Source organism: Henckelia pumila, chromosome 4 (assembly GCF_033568475.1).
Source record: "Henckelia pumila isolate YLH828 chromosome 4, ASM3356847v2, whole genome shotgun sequence".
In the NCBI taxonomy this organism is placed as follows: domain Eukaryota; kingdom Viridiplantae; phylum Streptophyta; class Magnoliopsida; order Lamiales; family Gesneriaceae; genus Henckelia; species Henckelia pumila.
In genome coordinates this window covers 3,501,962-3,513,083 of record NC_133123.1, presented here as the reverse complement: position 1 = coordinate 3,513,083, position 11,122 = coordinate 3,501,962, and the positions used below count along the sequence as shown (strand labels likewise).

The 11,122-nt window shown below is 37.7% G+C and overlaps 3 protein-coding genes across 5 annotated transcripts; 1 reads left to right on the top strand and 2 right to left on the bottom strand.

Annotated features, from left to right (window-relative positions):
• Positions 1-62: 62 nt before the first annotated feature.
• Positions 63-5,591, bottom strand: LOC140867150 (trigger factor-like protein TIG, Chloroplastic). 2 transcript variants are annotated; one of them, XM_073272226.1, is made up of 13 exons: positions 5,480-5,591; positions 4,310-4,393; positions 4,069-4,197; positions 3,603-3,691; positions 3,061-3,244; positions 2,558-2,648; positions 2,009-2,163; positions 1,450-1,542; positions 1,260-1,352; positions 1,000-1,080; positions 779-928; positions 475-570; positions 63-402 (listed from the first exon to the last, which is right to left on the bottom strand). In XM_073272226.1, the coding sequence occupies exons 1-13, from the start codon at positions 5,495-5,497 to the stop codon at positions 325-327; spliced, it is 1,341 nt and encodes a 446-aa protein (XP_073128327.1). In that variant the 5' UTR covers positions 5,498-5,591; the 3' UTR covers positions 63-324. The 2 variants fall into 2 exon arrangements, with proteins under 2 accessions (XP_073128327.1, XP_073128326.1); XM_073272225.1 differs by lacking the exon at positions 5,480-5,591 and adding an exon at positions 4,970-5,443.
• On the top strand, positions 5,486-6,438 carry LOC140867153 (uncharacterized). The gene is made up of 3 exons (XM_073272230.1): positions 5,486-5,859; positions 5,947-6,087; positions 6,228-6,438. Exons 1-3 carry the CDS (start codon positions 5,623-5,625, stop codon positions 6,309-6,311), a joined length of 462 nt encoding a protein of 153 aa, XP_073128331.1. The 5' UTR covers positions 5,486-5,622; the 3' UTR covers positions 6,312-6,438.
• On the bottom strand, positions 6,147-9,617 carry LOC140867152 (grpE protein homolog 2, mitochondrial-like). Of its 2 annotated transcripts, XM_073272228.1 has the most exons (6): positions 9,323-9,617; positions 8,054-8,548; positions 7,780-7,947; positions 7,233-7,361; positions 6,539-6,733; positions 6,147-6,280 (listed from the first exon to the last, which is right to left on the bottom strand). In XM_073272228.1, the coding sequence occupies exons 1-5, from the start codon at positions 9,455-9,457 to the stop codon at positions 6,635-6,637; spliced, it is 1,026 nt and encodes a 341-aa protein (XP_073128329.1). In that variant the 5' UTR covers positions 9,458-9,617; the 3' UTR covers positions 6,147-6,280; positions 6,539-6,634. The 2 variants fall into 2 exon arrangements, with proteins under 2 accessions (XP_073128329.1, XP_073128330.1); XM_073272229.1 differs by lacking the exons at positions 6,147-6,280; positions 9,323-9,617 and adding an exon at positions 8,884-8,939 and having other exon boundaries at positions 6,596-6,733.
• Positions 9,618-11,122: the final 1,505 nt, after the last annotated feature.

Here is an 11,122-nt window from a genome sequence, read left to right as displayed (position 1 = left end):
TTCTTTTTGTATTTAAACTTTGAATTTCTTTTATAGAAGATTATGATAAAATGTTACATACAGATGGATGATTAAAACTCAACACTATAAGCAGCATCTTCTAACTGAGTAGGAAAGTGCAGTTTTGAATTGTGAAACCAGCCCTTTACGCTACAAACAAAAATACATGTTATTTTATCTTTTGTCGTGTGTGGCGTTGAACTCTTCATTGGGATCCAGCAGATAAACACGGCCATGTTCACTAATTTGGGAATCATTTGTCTGGAACAGATTCAGCAGACACAGATCCAACGGCTAATAAGTGTGCTTCATGGCAAAATGTTGTTACTTGGTTATGTACCGAATATCTGCTCGTTCTCTGAGCCACTCTAGCACTTTGGCTCCCTCAAGTATCTCTTGTACCTAAGCCAAGATGAACATAAGCTCACGCCAAAGAAAATGTTGATTCATGCTATAAAGATTCCCTTTTATCACCTGTGCTTTAATACGCTCTTCATCATATTCTTGGTTTTGCCGTTTGAATTCAGCAGTCGAATTCTCAATTTCCTTCACCAGATCGTCGGTTAATATCTGCATCAAATTCAAAACCATATAGCTTTAACATTGACTGCAAGTATTTAAAGAACTAATGTATTATTTGTTTCAGAAAAACTTAAGCTGACGCTTGACCATAAAAATGTAGGCAAATGCAACTGGGAGGAACAGAGAACCTCAGACTGCACATGCAAATTGGGTTTTCGAAAGAATGTTGGGATTTAAGCATGCTATAAAAATCTACCTGCAGATTTTCACGCTTGAATATGTCGCCAACAGCCAGATTCTGCCTTATAATACTTGTTATATTTTCTCTATTGTTTTCAAGGAAGTTCCTCACTGCCTTTGGACTCGATAAAGATGCCAACTGCTGTTCATCAAGTTTCCTATTTGCCTAATCAAGAAATCCATCATGAGATCGATTCTCAGAAGAGAGAAAAATCCCACTTAAGGGCAATCCTTCACCTGAATTTGTAAGAGTTGAGCTCCATATAGTTGTCTTCCTTGTTCTTCAAACAAAGATGGAGGAATTTCTACTTCAACCATCTAAAAAATTTTAAAAGACACAATGCATCAAAATTAAGTTGAAATAAACAAAAGAAGGATTCTTGTAAGCCAGAGTGCAAGAAATAAGAGGGTTTTGATGCCAATCCACGATGAGCAAGGAATAAATACACCAAAACGACCCCGAATATAGAAATTTTTCAGACGTTAATGGGCAATACTTTGTGTAGCTGGTCAAGAATAGCATTATCAGTTGCTTGATCCTTAGCTGTTTGCTCCAATTCAAGAAACTTTTCCAACAAAATTCTCTTCACCTGCAGAAAAATTTCCAATAAGATCTTTGAAATGGAGGTTAATGAATGAAGTAAAAGTCCATCTTTAATTATAGTAATTTTAGGCATAACAACTTGCCTCTTCAATGGTTGTGCATCCATTCAGAATCTTATCAGCAAGAGAGTCGTTAAGTTCGGGTAAATCTCTGTAGAACAGTTCCTTGCATTCTACCTTGAACAGAATGAGGCATCAAGGTCATACTAAATTCTCAAGAACAGTTATTTACCATAACTATAAACCATCCGTGTCATTGCAAACAGGAACGTCTCAACCAGATATAATTAAAGATGTCTAAAGCTACAAAAATCAGGTATGTTAAGTAGACAAGAGTAATTGTGCATATTCACTTTACCAACACAGAAACAATTATTGAAAGTAACTCAAATCAAGATGCTCCCAAATTCAATACAAAGAAACAGAATCTCTAAGTAGGTATATTGAAGTGGACTACGCACAAGGGTCATTACCAAAATAAAAATAATTACAACAATTAGCTTTTTCTTTTGTGATGAGCTACAAAATACAGTACAAAATAGATAAAACATAAAAATGGCATGTCAGCGCAATAGACAAGTCTTGCTTCAAAGCAGAATAGACAATCTTAAAATGGTCTCTATCAGAATAAAAAGGAACAAACCGTGAACTGAGCACAAACTCCACGGAGATCTTCCTGCTTCCAAGAATCAGGAAATACGTATGGAAATGACTTTGTTCCACCACGTTTCATCCCAGTAATCAAGTTCAAAAAATCTGGAAGAACTCTATCTCCATCTTCTGTATCAAACTGAAACCCTGAAAAGACAAGCATATACTCTCAAATACACATCTGGCATTATAATAACCTCAAAAGTTACAAAATAAGACTTTGTTTTTACTTTTCTGTTTATGCATGATCTACAAGGTTAAAATTATATTTTATGACCGCAAATCATATTTTTTAGGAGACGCTCCAGGTTGATATTATCAATGTAAAGTTCCTAGCCTATAAACGAATCTGTTTTCTTTCCTGTTCGTATCCTGCCACTGCTTTCTTTTACATGCAAACAGTAATACTCTTAAGGTTAAAACAAATCTTACCTGACCATTAATAATTGATGTGCAACTACACATGATTTGATTAAGAACACATATATCAGGATGAAAGATGTAACAAACAAAGTAAGTCACACAAGTACTTGAAGCAAACCTTTGCTCTCTGCAGATGGTATAGTTTTAGGAGTTGACTCATCTTGCTCAATTGTAGTGGCTGATATATCGAGAATTGCAACATCACCTAGCTGCAAAGTTTTTAAGCTTGCTTAATTTTTCTACTAGCTTGCAATTTTTTTGAAAATTGCTAGAAAAATTGTCATTGCATTGAAGTTCCTGGTGATTCATATATAAATATAAACGTTCTCCAAAAAAATGAAACCAGAGATAAAAACCTCAATCATGAAATACAAACTTTTAAAGACATGCTACTTCAAAAGTTCAGTTGAGGAAAGATCGGCAAACAAATTTTGAGAAATGATAGAATAAGAACCATAGTATATAGACACAAGTAAAAGCCATCCACAGAATTACCTCCGGTATTCAGTGACAACAGGGAAATTAGAAAAATGAAAAACATAAGGTCGGAAGCTTTTATAAGAGACCTAAGACCAAGTAACTCAGGCCCAGAATTTCCACATAGGCACAAGTTTTATTTACCTCCAGTCCTCTGTCAGTCACAATTCTTAGCGCACCGAGGGCCTTGAGACGGCGTCTTAATTCTTGCTCGGCTGCAGTCACAGCATCTATTTCCTTGTCAATGTCAACAACAATCTTTAAATTCTTGTATCCATCTTCAGGAATCCATTTGGGTTCAGGCGCCACATCGACAATAACATCATATCTATGGCCCGAGTTTTGAAGAATGAATATAAGCATTAGTACTAAGAATGGATGCGATACAGGCACATGCATCATAAGCATGAAATGAAGTCCAGAAGCATCCTGAAAACCGATCCGTAAGTGAAATTCAAAGGTTTGTTTCTATTTGTCTGGAGGACCTTTCGTGCAATTTTCTCACGTTCCATTTCAAAAATGGTTAATGTACTTTCTGTAGCCAAAAAACTTAGTGAAAATTCCTTGTTAACAAGCATAATTTGCGGTAAACATACAGCAGTGTCTATTCAAATGATAATAATAATAATAATAATAATAATAATAATAATAATAATAATAATAATAATAATAAATGACGGCCGTACCTCAGAGATCTCAGAGAAGAGTAAGTGTTCTCCATTTCTAGAAATTTGGTTGAAATACGAATTGAATCTTCAAAAGCTCTTCCACTCACCTATGAACTAACACGAATCAATTGCAATTTAAGCATTAAATATAAGCTTCAGCAAGGATATCCTTACTATGTCTCAAAATTGAAGTTGAATGTTTTCTCACCAAAAAAAAATAATTAAAAAAAAATCAAGATGAATGAAGATGTCTCAATTTTGATATCAGAATTAAATCTGCATTTAATCCATAGTCTTTTCTATACCACAAAGAAACATGGTTGTTTTATCTGCCGTCTAAACAAAACAAAGCAATACAGTGTATATGAGACCAGCATCAATATTTATGAGAGATCCCAGTTCAACTTAAACAAATCCACAGAAAACATAAATCACCACTTGAGGAGACATGGAATAAACACCAAATTAATGGAAAAGGACGCACCGAAGACAATGCATGCGGAAGTGTTCTCTCTAAGATAGATTCAACTACAGCCTTCTTAAAAGTTTCCTTTCCAACATAACCAATAAGGATATCCTCCGGAACATTCTTCCCGGGGCGAAACCCTGGGACCTGTAAAGTGATGATGCAGAGGTTAGAACAAACAAATACCCTGTTCCGAATTTCAGTTGGAAAGTAAAGAATGAAAGTCAGGCATTGATAGTAGTTAACGATTGACAAGTACCTTGGACCGTTTCATTAACTCTTTGAGAACCTGTCTATGACAATCGTCGCATACTGGAGCAGGAACCTCCACACTCAACCTTACCTGCATAAAGGAATCCATGTCTTACGAACTGAAATATGAGTAGGGCACTTGTGAACCCACGTGAACTCAGAAAAACAGATAAAGAAAAATGCAAAACTCGATTTCAAAGAAAAATGTGATCTTGGAGTTAAAAATGCCGAGAAAATTGTCAACATATATAATTGCTCCACGACAATAAGATAACTGCAGAAACCATAAAGCAGATTGAAAAATGCAACACTGGACAATTTCAAAGAAAAATGTGATCTTGAACCCTCGTGATCTCAGAAAAACAGATAAAGAAAAATGCAAAACTCGATTTCAAAGAAAAATGTGATCATGGAGTTAAAAATACCGAGAAAATTGTCTACATAATTGCTCAACGACAATAAGATACCTGCAGGAACCATAAAGCAGATTAAAAAATGCAACACTGGACAATTTCAAAGAAAAATGTGATCTTGGCGTCAAAATTCCAAGAAAACACGTCTAATTAATTGTTGGGCAACGATAATAAATCTGAAGGGACCATCAATTAAAAAGGGATGAGAACTTAAACACTCAAAGATTAATATAAAAAAAAGATATAACACTGACTCTAGAATTCGGTTCTGGTGTTTCAGTAACTTGAATATCAGCGGGAAGCTTATCAGCAACGGAGTTATCGACAGCAGCCGGAGCTGCTGATGCTACCAAGCGGGTAACTAATTTTTCACAAGATAAGTACTTGGGACGAACGAATCCGTGGGGCGATGTCGTTAATGAGGACTGCCGAATTCCCTTGAAGGGCTTAAGATAACGAGCAATAGGAAGTGAACGAGAAGAAGGAAAAAAGACTGCTGCAGCGGGTTTTGATGGGAAGAATGTTTGGTGAGAAGCAGTAGTAGAGCTGCAGAACTCCATTCTTGGAGTGGCCAATTTTCTTGGAGCCGCACAGACAGAGATTGGTTTTACAGATAAGATATTTTTAATGAACTAAAACGACGTCGCTGTAACCAAATGCTTTTTAGTTCAAGAAATTGGTTGTTAATGGACGATTAGCGAGTATAAGTAGATGGGTAAAGACAAATTAACCGTACGAAACGGTGGAACCTCAAAAGCAACAACCTTAAAGTAAGGTGTCATGAAAGTTGTTTCCTTTTCTGCCACCACACCATCTGCTTCTGCTTTAAACCTGTTCCTACTTCCTCAACCAGTACGCAGCTCAAAGGACCCACCTCATTCATTGGAACTCCAAATCCAGAGAAGAAATGGAAGGAGGAGTGGGTTCGAGACAGAGCCGGGCTTCGTCCAGGTACGGCTCCGGCCCTGCGGCGCCGGTGTTCAGCGGTCCTGTAAGAAAGTGGAAGAAACAGTGGGTCAGCTCTCGTCCCACGAACGCCGGCGGGAACAACCGTAACGACGGGCCTCCGCTACTCCTCTGCCGCTGGACCCCACTGTCAACCGCAGCTGATGAACCCCGGAAACGCCGCTTCCGATACACTCCGGTATGTGGGTTTTTTCCATTATGCGCACTTCGGTTGTAATTTTCGAGTTTGGTCAAGAGTTGGGTGAAAGGTGTTTATCCATCGCAGATCGTTCCAATCGAAAAGGGAGACATAGAAAGTGTTGAAAAGTTGAGGAATGAGGATAAATTAAGCGAAAGGAATCAAACGAAAGGCTTCAGGAATGGTAGTGATGCCAGCAATGGAGATATCTCTACCGAGGAAACTCAGGTCAGTGGCTTTTTTTCTCTAGTTTTACGTCTTTATTTTATTTTGTTTTGTTTTGTCTTCAGTTCCCAAAATTCAGTCAGTATATAGTTTGCAGAGCATTTCACAGCCTTGGATTCCTCTGAAAATGAATTAATTTGCAGGAACTTAGTGAAGACCAGTCTGATTCAAATAAAAATGCGGGCGATGGCTTGTTCTGCAAAGAGAAAAGGAAGAATGATCGTTAGTTAAGTAGGGGAGGATGAATACAAAAATTCTGTTATTCCTCTTGAATATTTGCTTAGAATTAGAAGCTGTATCGCTCACTAAATTTTACATAGCTTTTGCTGTGTTTTGAATAACGTTTTGAATATCGCTCGACTGTTTGAAATGGTCGGACCGCTTATCTTGGATATCTCAATCTCACCACTACAACGGGGATAAATCAAATACAAATCTCAAAATTTCAACTAACATGAGTTGTAATTCACGAGTAATGGTGACCATTATCAAAACGTAAAAAATATGTCCATCGTCTCGATAGCAAGCACAAAGAGCTCTGGTATATTTCTCAGGTATGGGATCCTATTTCAGCTTCCTCGTCGTTAGTTGCCACAGTCACACCGACTTCCGCCGGCCTCAAAATTCTGTCATGCAGCATGTAACCTGCCTGCAGTGGGAACAAAACAGAACTTTCAATGAACCATGCAGAGTTTGAAAGAATTCTATGTGTTAGAAATTAAACTTGTACCTAACTCACCTCAAAAGCTAGCTTAAGAGGTGAGGTTTGCCCTTGTTCATATAAAGAGGGTCAGGTTATTTATTCAACCTATGTGGGACACAAATCAATACACCAACACACCCCTCTCACGCCCAGTAATGAAACGACTGGAGCGTGAATATATTAATGGGTGGTCAACTATGGGACGGGTGAAGCCAACTATGGGCCGTCCAACACATAACGGGAACCCGGGCTTTGATACCATGTTAGAAATTAAACTTGAACCTAACTCACCTAAAAAGCTAGCTCAAGAGGTAAGGTTTGCCCTTGTTCATATAAAGAGGGCGAGGTTATTTATCCAACCTATGTGGGACACAAATCAATACACCAACAATAGGACCGAATCCAGAAAACAATGCGATGCATCTGGTAATAAATAATTAAACACCTTTAGAACAACAGCAACATGGTTCACTGGTTTCTTGGCACTGGGTACTTGAAACACTGCGTTGTGTCTGTTAGGATCGAATTCCTCGTCTGTAGGATTGTATTTCTCTAGTCCAAACTTCTTAAACACCTGGAAACGTTAAAAGCCAATTGTAAAAGTTAGATACATGTCGAGACGATTGAGGGGCAGACTGCCAGACCATAATCGAAGGACTCGGTCAAATGGCGCAAGCCATGCAAAGATGTGCTCGGGAACAAACTGGAGTTGCGACGTAACAGTAGATGGAGACAATTTTCGAAGTTCTTGCATGATTGGAAGCTTTCTAGAACTTGTATCAACAGCACGTTTTATTGTCTAGCAAATCTTTATTCTATGTGAGTTAAAGGAAAAATAAGACTCGAGCAGAGGCTGCATGTCATAATCACACATATACATAAAAAACACAAACTTCTGAGTTCAAAGGAAAAATAAGACTCGAGCAGAGGCTGCATGTCACAATCACACATACATAAAGAACACAAACTTTATCGACACAAATCTGTAATACCTCAGATAACTGTTTCTCGGTCATTTCAACACCTTCAAGGAGTATTTTGAGTTGTTGAAGAGCACCAGACGTATCTGAGGATGCATCAATTTTTGAAAAGCTCTCTTTTGCAGCAAAAGAGGCCCTTCCCATGTTGTCTGCCACATCCAAGAGGCTTTTCGCAAAATTCTGCAAAATAATTGAAACTCGAAAATTGATCATAATTGACATAAATGGATGCAGCTCATGGTTCCTCCTGACAGTATTTCACAAGTTTAATTAAAAATTGACAAACCTGAATGGCGAATTTCTTCGCATTTTCAGACTCACGCCTTGTACGCTCCTTAACATTCTCAGCGTCAGCAAAAGTCCTCAGAACCTTATCCTTCATTTTCTCCAGCTCTTCCTGCTTTGAAAACAAAAGTTGTTCCTTCTCCCTCAAAAGTTTCACCAGATCGTCTCTTGAAAGTTCAGGTTCCAAATCTGAATCCGAATCAGAGAATGCGATTCGTTTAGTATGCTTCCTCCTCTTCTTGGAAGTCTCAGAAATTTCTGGGCCAGATTCTACCGGAACACCTGATTCAGCTTTTCCATCAGAGACTGGTGCTTCTGAATGATCAGCACCATTATTCCCAGAGGCAGTGGCTTCAGTATCTGCCTTATTTTCTAGTCCAGTTGTAGATTGAGCAGTCTCCTCGGTCACTTGGGGAGATGAAGAAGATGAGAGCCGTGACCACTGAAAGGACTTCATGGCTGAAAAATGTTGCATCGACTTGTGGCGCAGTTCCTCCTAAAATAGAAGAAGAAAGTCACTCCTTGATACAATCAATTCGGAAAATTTCAGCTATTAATCATTGTAGATAACAGCAAACAACACAAAACAAGGCAGGAAAACAGAAAATGATACTACAAAGCCCATTGATGCATAAGGTCGGACTACCACAGAAAGAACATAAAAATTTAAAAACGAAAAAACAATAGAAAAAAATTCTCCATGTTTGCTCCATAAAAAGATGATGTGACACAACCCAGTGTCAGTGAACCTACGATGCACATATGTAAACTTTATAAAAGCAGACAATATGTGTGCTGTTTAAAAGCAATGAGATCAAAAAATGCTCGAACCTAAGGATTCAAAATTAAGTAATATTCTAGAAATATTCTAGCCATAAAATTCAAAAATAACCTGAACCAACTATTGAAATAAGTTCACAAGATCTTTTATAGAAGAAACGCCACACTGTTTGATGCCTCGTCCTAGGAAGCTAACGCGTAGCCTCTACGCAATACCTTAAGCAATACGAATGAAGACTCCAACCACAACAAACCACAAAGAAACTTAATTAAATAATCTAACTAGCTCCATTATGATGAATTGCTTTACTTCAAATGCTTAACAAGCAACATAGAAATTAAGGGCAACAAGAAGTTGGAACAAGCACTCGATACTAAATCACTCGATATTACCTAATGAAAACTGAAAACAAACAATATAAAGATACCACCTTTGCAAAAGGCCTAAACCTAGCAAAACTCAAAAGTCCCTTAACAAGAAAATTAGTACCTGACCATGAGGGCAAATGAACTGATTACAGAAAGTGGATACGTATTTATGTTCACGGCCACAGAAGAGGAGCCGTGAGTTGTACCGAGCCAACGCAATCTTTGAAAATCGATTCGTTATCTTGGTCGCCGACATAGGTGATTAGCTTTGGTGGTGGTGACAGTTAAAAAGAAGAATCAAATCGAAGTTGGAAATGTTAATTGCTCGGTGGAAGCAGAACGGGACGCTCGATTGTTGAATTTAAAAGGGTTTATTTATTTTTAATTTTTTTAAAAAATAATTTCAAAAATAATTCAACATATGAAGGAATACAAAAATACTGCAAAATGCTATTAGCTGCAAAACGATAAATAGGGCATCCGAGATTCGTTTTCTATTGCTAATTCACTTGTCTTCTCTCTCGGTTCTTGAGGGTTAGGGGGCTTTCTTGCTAGGAATCAAGCTACATTATGTTTTGGGGGCTTTCTTGCTAGGAATCAAGCTACATTATTACATGACACATGCTTGACAAGGGAGCAACACATGCATAATTGAGTTGTGCAAAAAATTATTGAGTTTATTATGTAAGCAGTGATGTATTTGTTTTGTTTTCTACCCCAAACTTCACTTATAAATACGCATCCATTCTTCATTTTTCAAACACACCAAAACACATAATCCTCTCTTTTATAAACACAAAGTATAAAAGTGTTCAAGAGGATTTAGTGTGATATTTCTTAAGGAGTGTTTCTCCTTGGAAGGAATAGGATTAGTTGTGAGAAAGTGAGTTTGTAATCTCAATTATCTTGTCTTCTTTGTCATTAATAAAGAAGTGATCTCCTTGAGTATTGAGTAGACGTAGCCCAATTGGGTGAACCACTATAAATATCAGTGTCCATCTTGTTCAAGTTGTTGATTATTTACTTGTAATATTTCGTTGCGATGTTATCTCAAGTTTACGCTATTCTTTGATGATATCCCCAACAACTGGTATAAGAGAAAGACTTTCAAATACTATAGAAAATTCTCGTATGCTCTGTGGTTGCAACTGAGTCTGACCTTCTACATCAGAAAAAACTTTCAAGATAGTATTACGAAAGCGAGGTTCTCAAATACTATAGGAAGTTCTCGTATGTTCTGTGGTTGCAGTTTAGTCTGAACTTCCACATCAGAAAATACTTTCTAGACAGTATTAGGGAAGTAACTCTTTTGTGTTCGTGCTTAACGATTAATTCGTTGGTAGCGGTCATAAAAGATGGAGGTACGTACAAGTAAGATAATTAATCTTAATGGCTCCAACTATCAACTTTGGAAAATCAAGATGAAAGATTTTCTATTTGTTACCAAGATGCACCTACCGGTGTTCTGCGAGTCTAAACCAGATGATAAATCAGATGCCAACTGGACCTTTGAGCACGAGCAAGTCTTCGGTTACATCAGAAAATTTGTCGATGATAATGTGTACAATCATATTTGTAATGAGACTCATGCTCGTACACTTTGGGTGAAGTTGGAGACATTATATGCCTCCAAAAGAGGCAACAATAAATTTTTCTACCTGACAAAGCTCGTTCAGGTTCGATACAAAGAAGGAACTATGGTGGCAGATCATCTAAACGAAATTCAAGGGTTCGTGCAGCAGTTATCAAGTATGGGCATACTGCTTGTGCTAGCTTCATTACCAGAGTCATTGGAGACATTGAAGATATCACTCACGAACACAGTCCCAGGTGGAGTTGTGAGCATGGACTTCATCAAGAGTGACATCTTGAATGAAGAAATAAGGCGGAGATCCCAGGGACCTTCTACCTCACAGACAGA

Excerpts from the sequence above, each read along its gene's own strand:
- LOC140867153 (XM_073272230.1), top strand. The coding sequence starts at position 5,623 with ATGGAAGGAGGAGTGGGTTCGAGACAGAGCCGGGCTTCGTCCAGGTAC. Across the intron at positions 5,860-5,946 it reads GCCGCTTCCGATACACTCCG|ATCGTTCCAATCGAAAAGGG; the intron begins GTATGTGGGTTT and ends TATCCATCGCAG. Across the intron at positions 6,088-6,227 it reads TCTCTACCGAGGAAACTCAG|GAACTTAGTGAAGACCAGTC; the intron begins GTCAGTGGCTTT and ends ATTAATTTGCAG.
- LOC140867152 (XM_073272228.1), bottom strand. The coding sequence starts at position 9,457 with ATGTCGGCGACCAAGATAACGAATCGATTTTCAAAGATTGCGTTGGCT. Across the intron at positions 7,362-7,779 it reads CCGAGAAACAGTTATCTGAG|GTGTTTAAGAAGTTTGGACT; the intron begins GTATTACAGATT and ends TAACGTTTCCAG. Across the intron at positions 6,734-7,232 it reads ATGTTGCTGTTGTTCTAAAG|GCAGGTTACATGCTGCATGA; the intron begins GTGTTTAATTAT and ends TTCCCACTGCAG.
- LOC140867150 (XM_073272225.1), bottom strand. The coding sequence starts at position 5,275 with ATGGAGTTCTGCAGCTCTACTACTGCTTCTCACCAAACATTCTTCCCA. Across the intron at positions 1,081-1,259 it reads TTCTTGACCAGCTACACAAA|ATGGTTGAAGTAGAAATTCC; the intron begins GTATTGCCCATT and ends AAAATTTTTTAG. Across the intron at positions 571-778 it reads TCAAGCGTGAAAATCTGCAG|ATATTAACCGACGATCTGGT; the intron begins GTAGATTTTTAT and ends AATTTGATGCAG.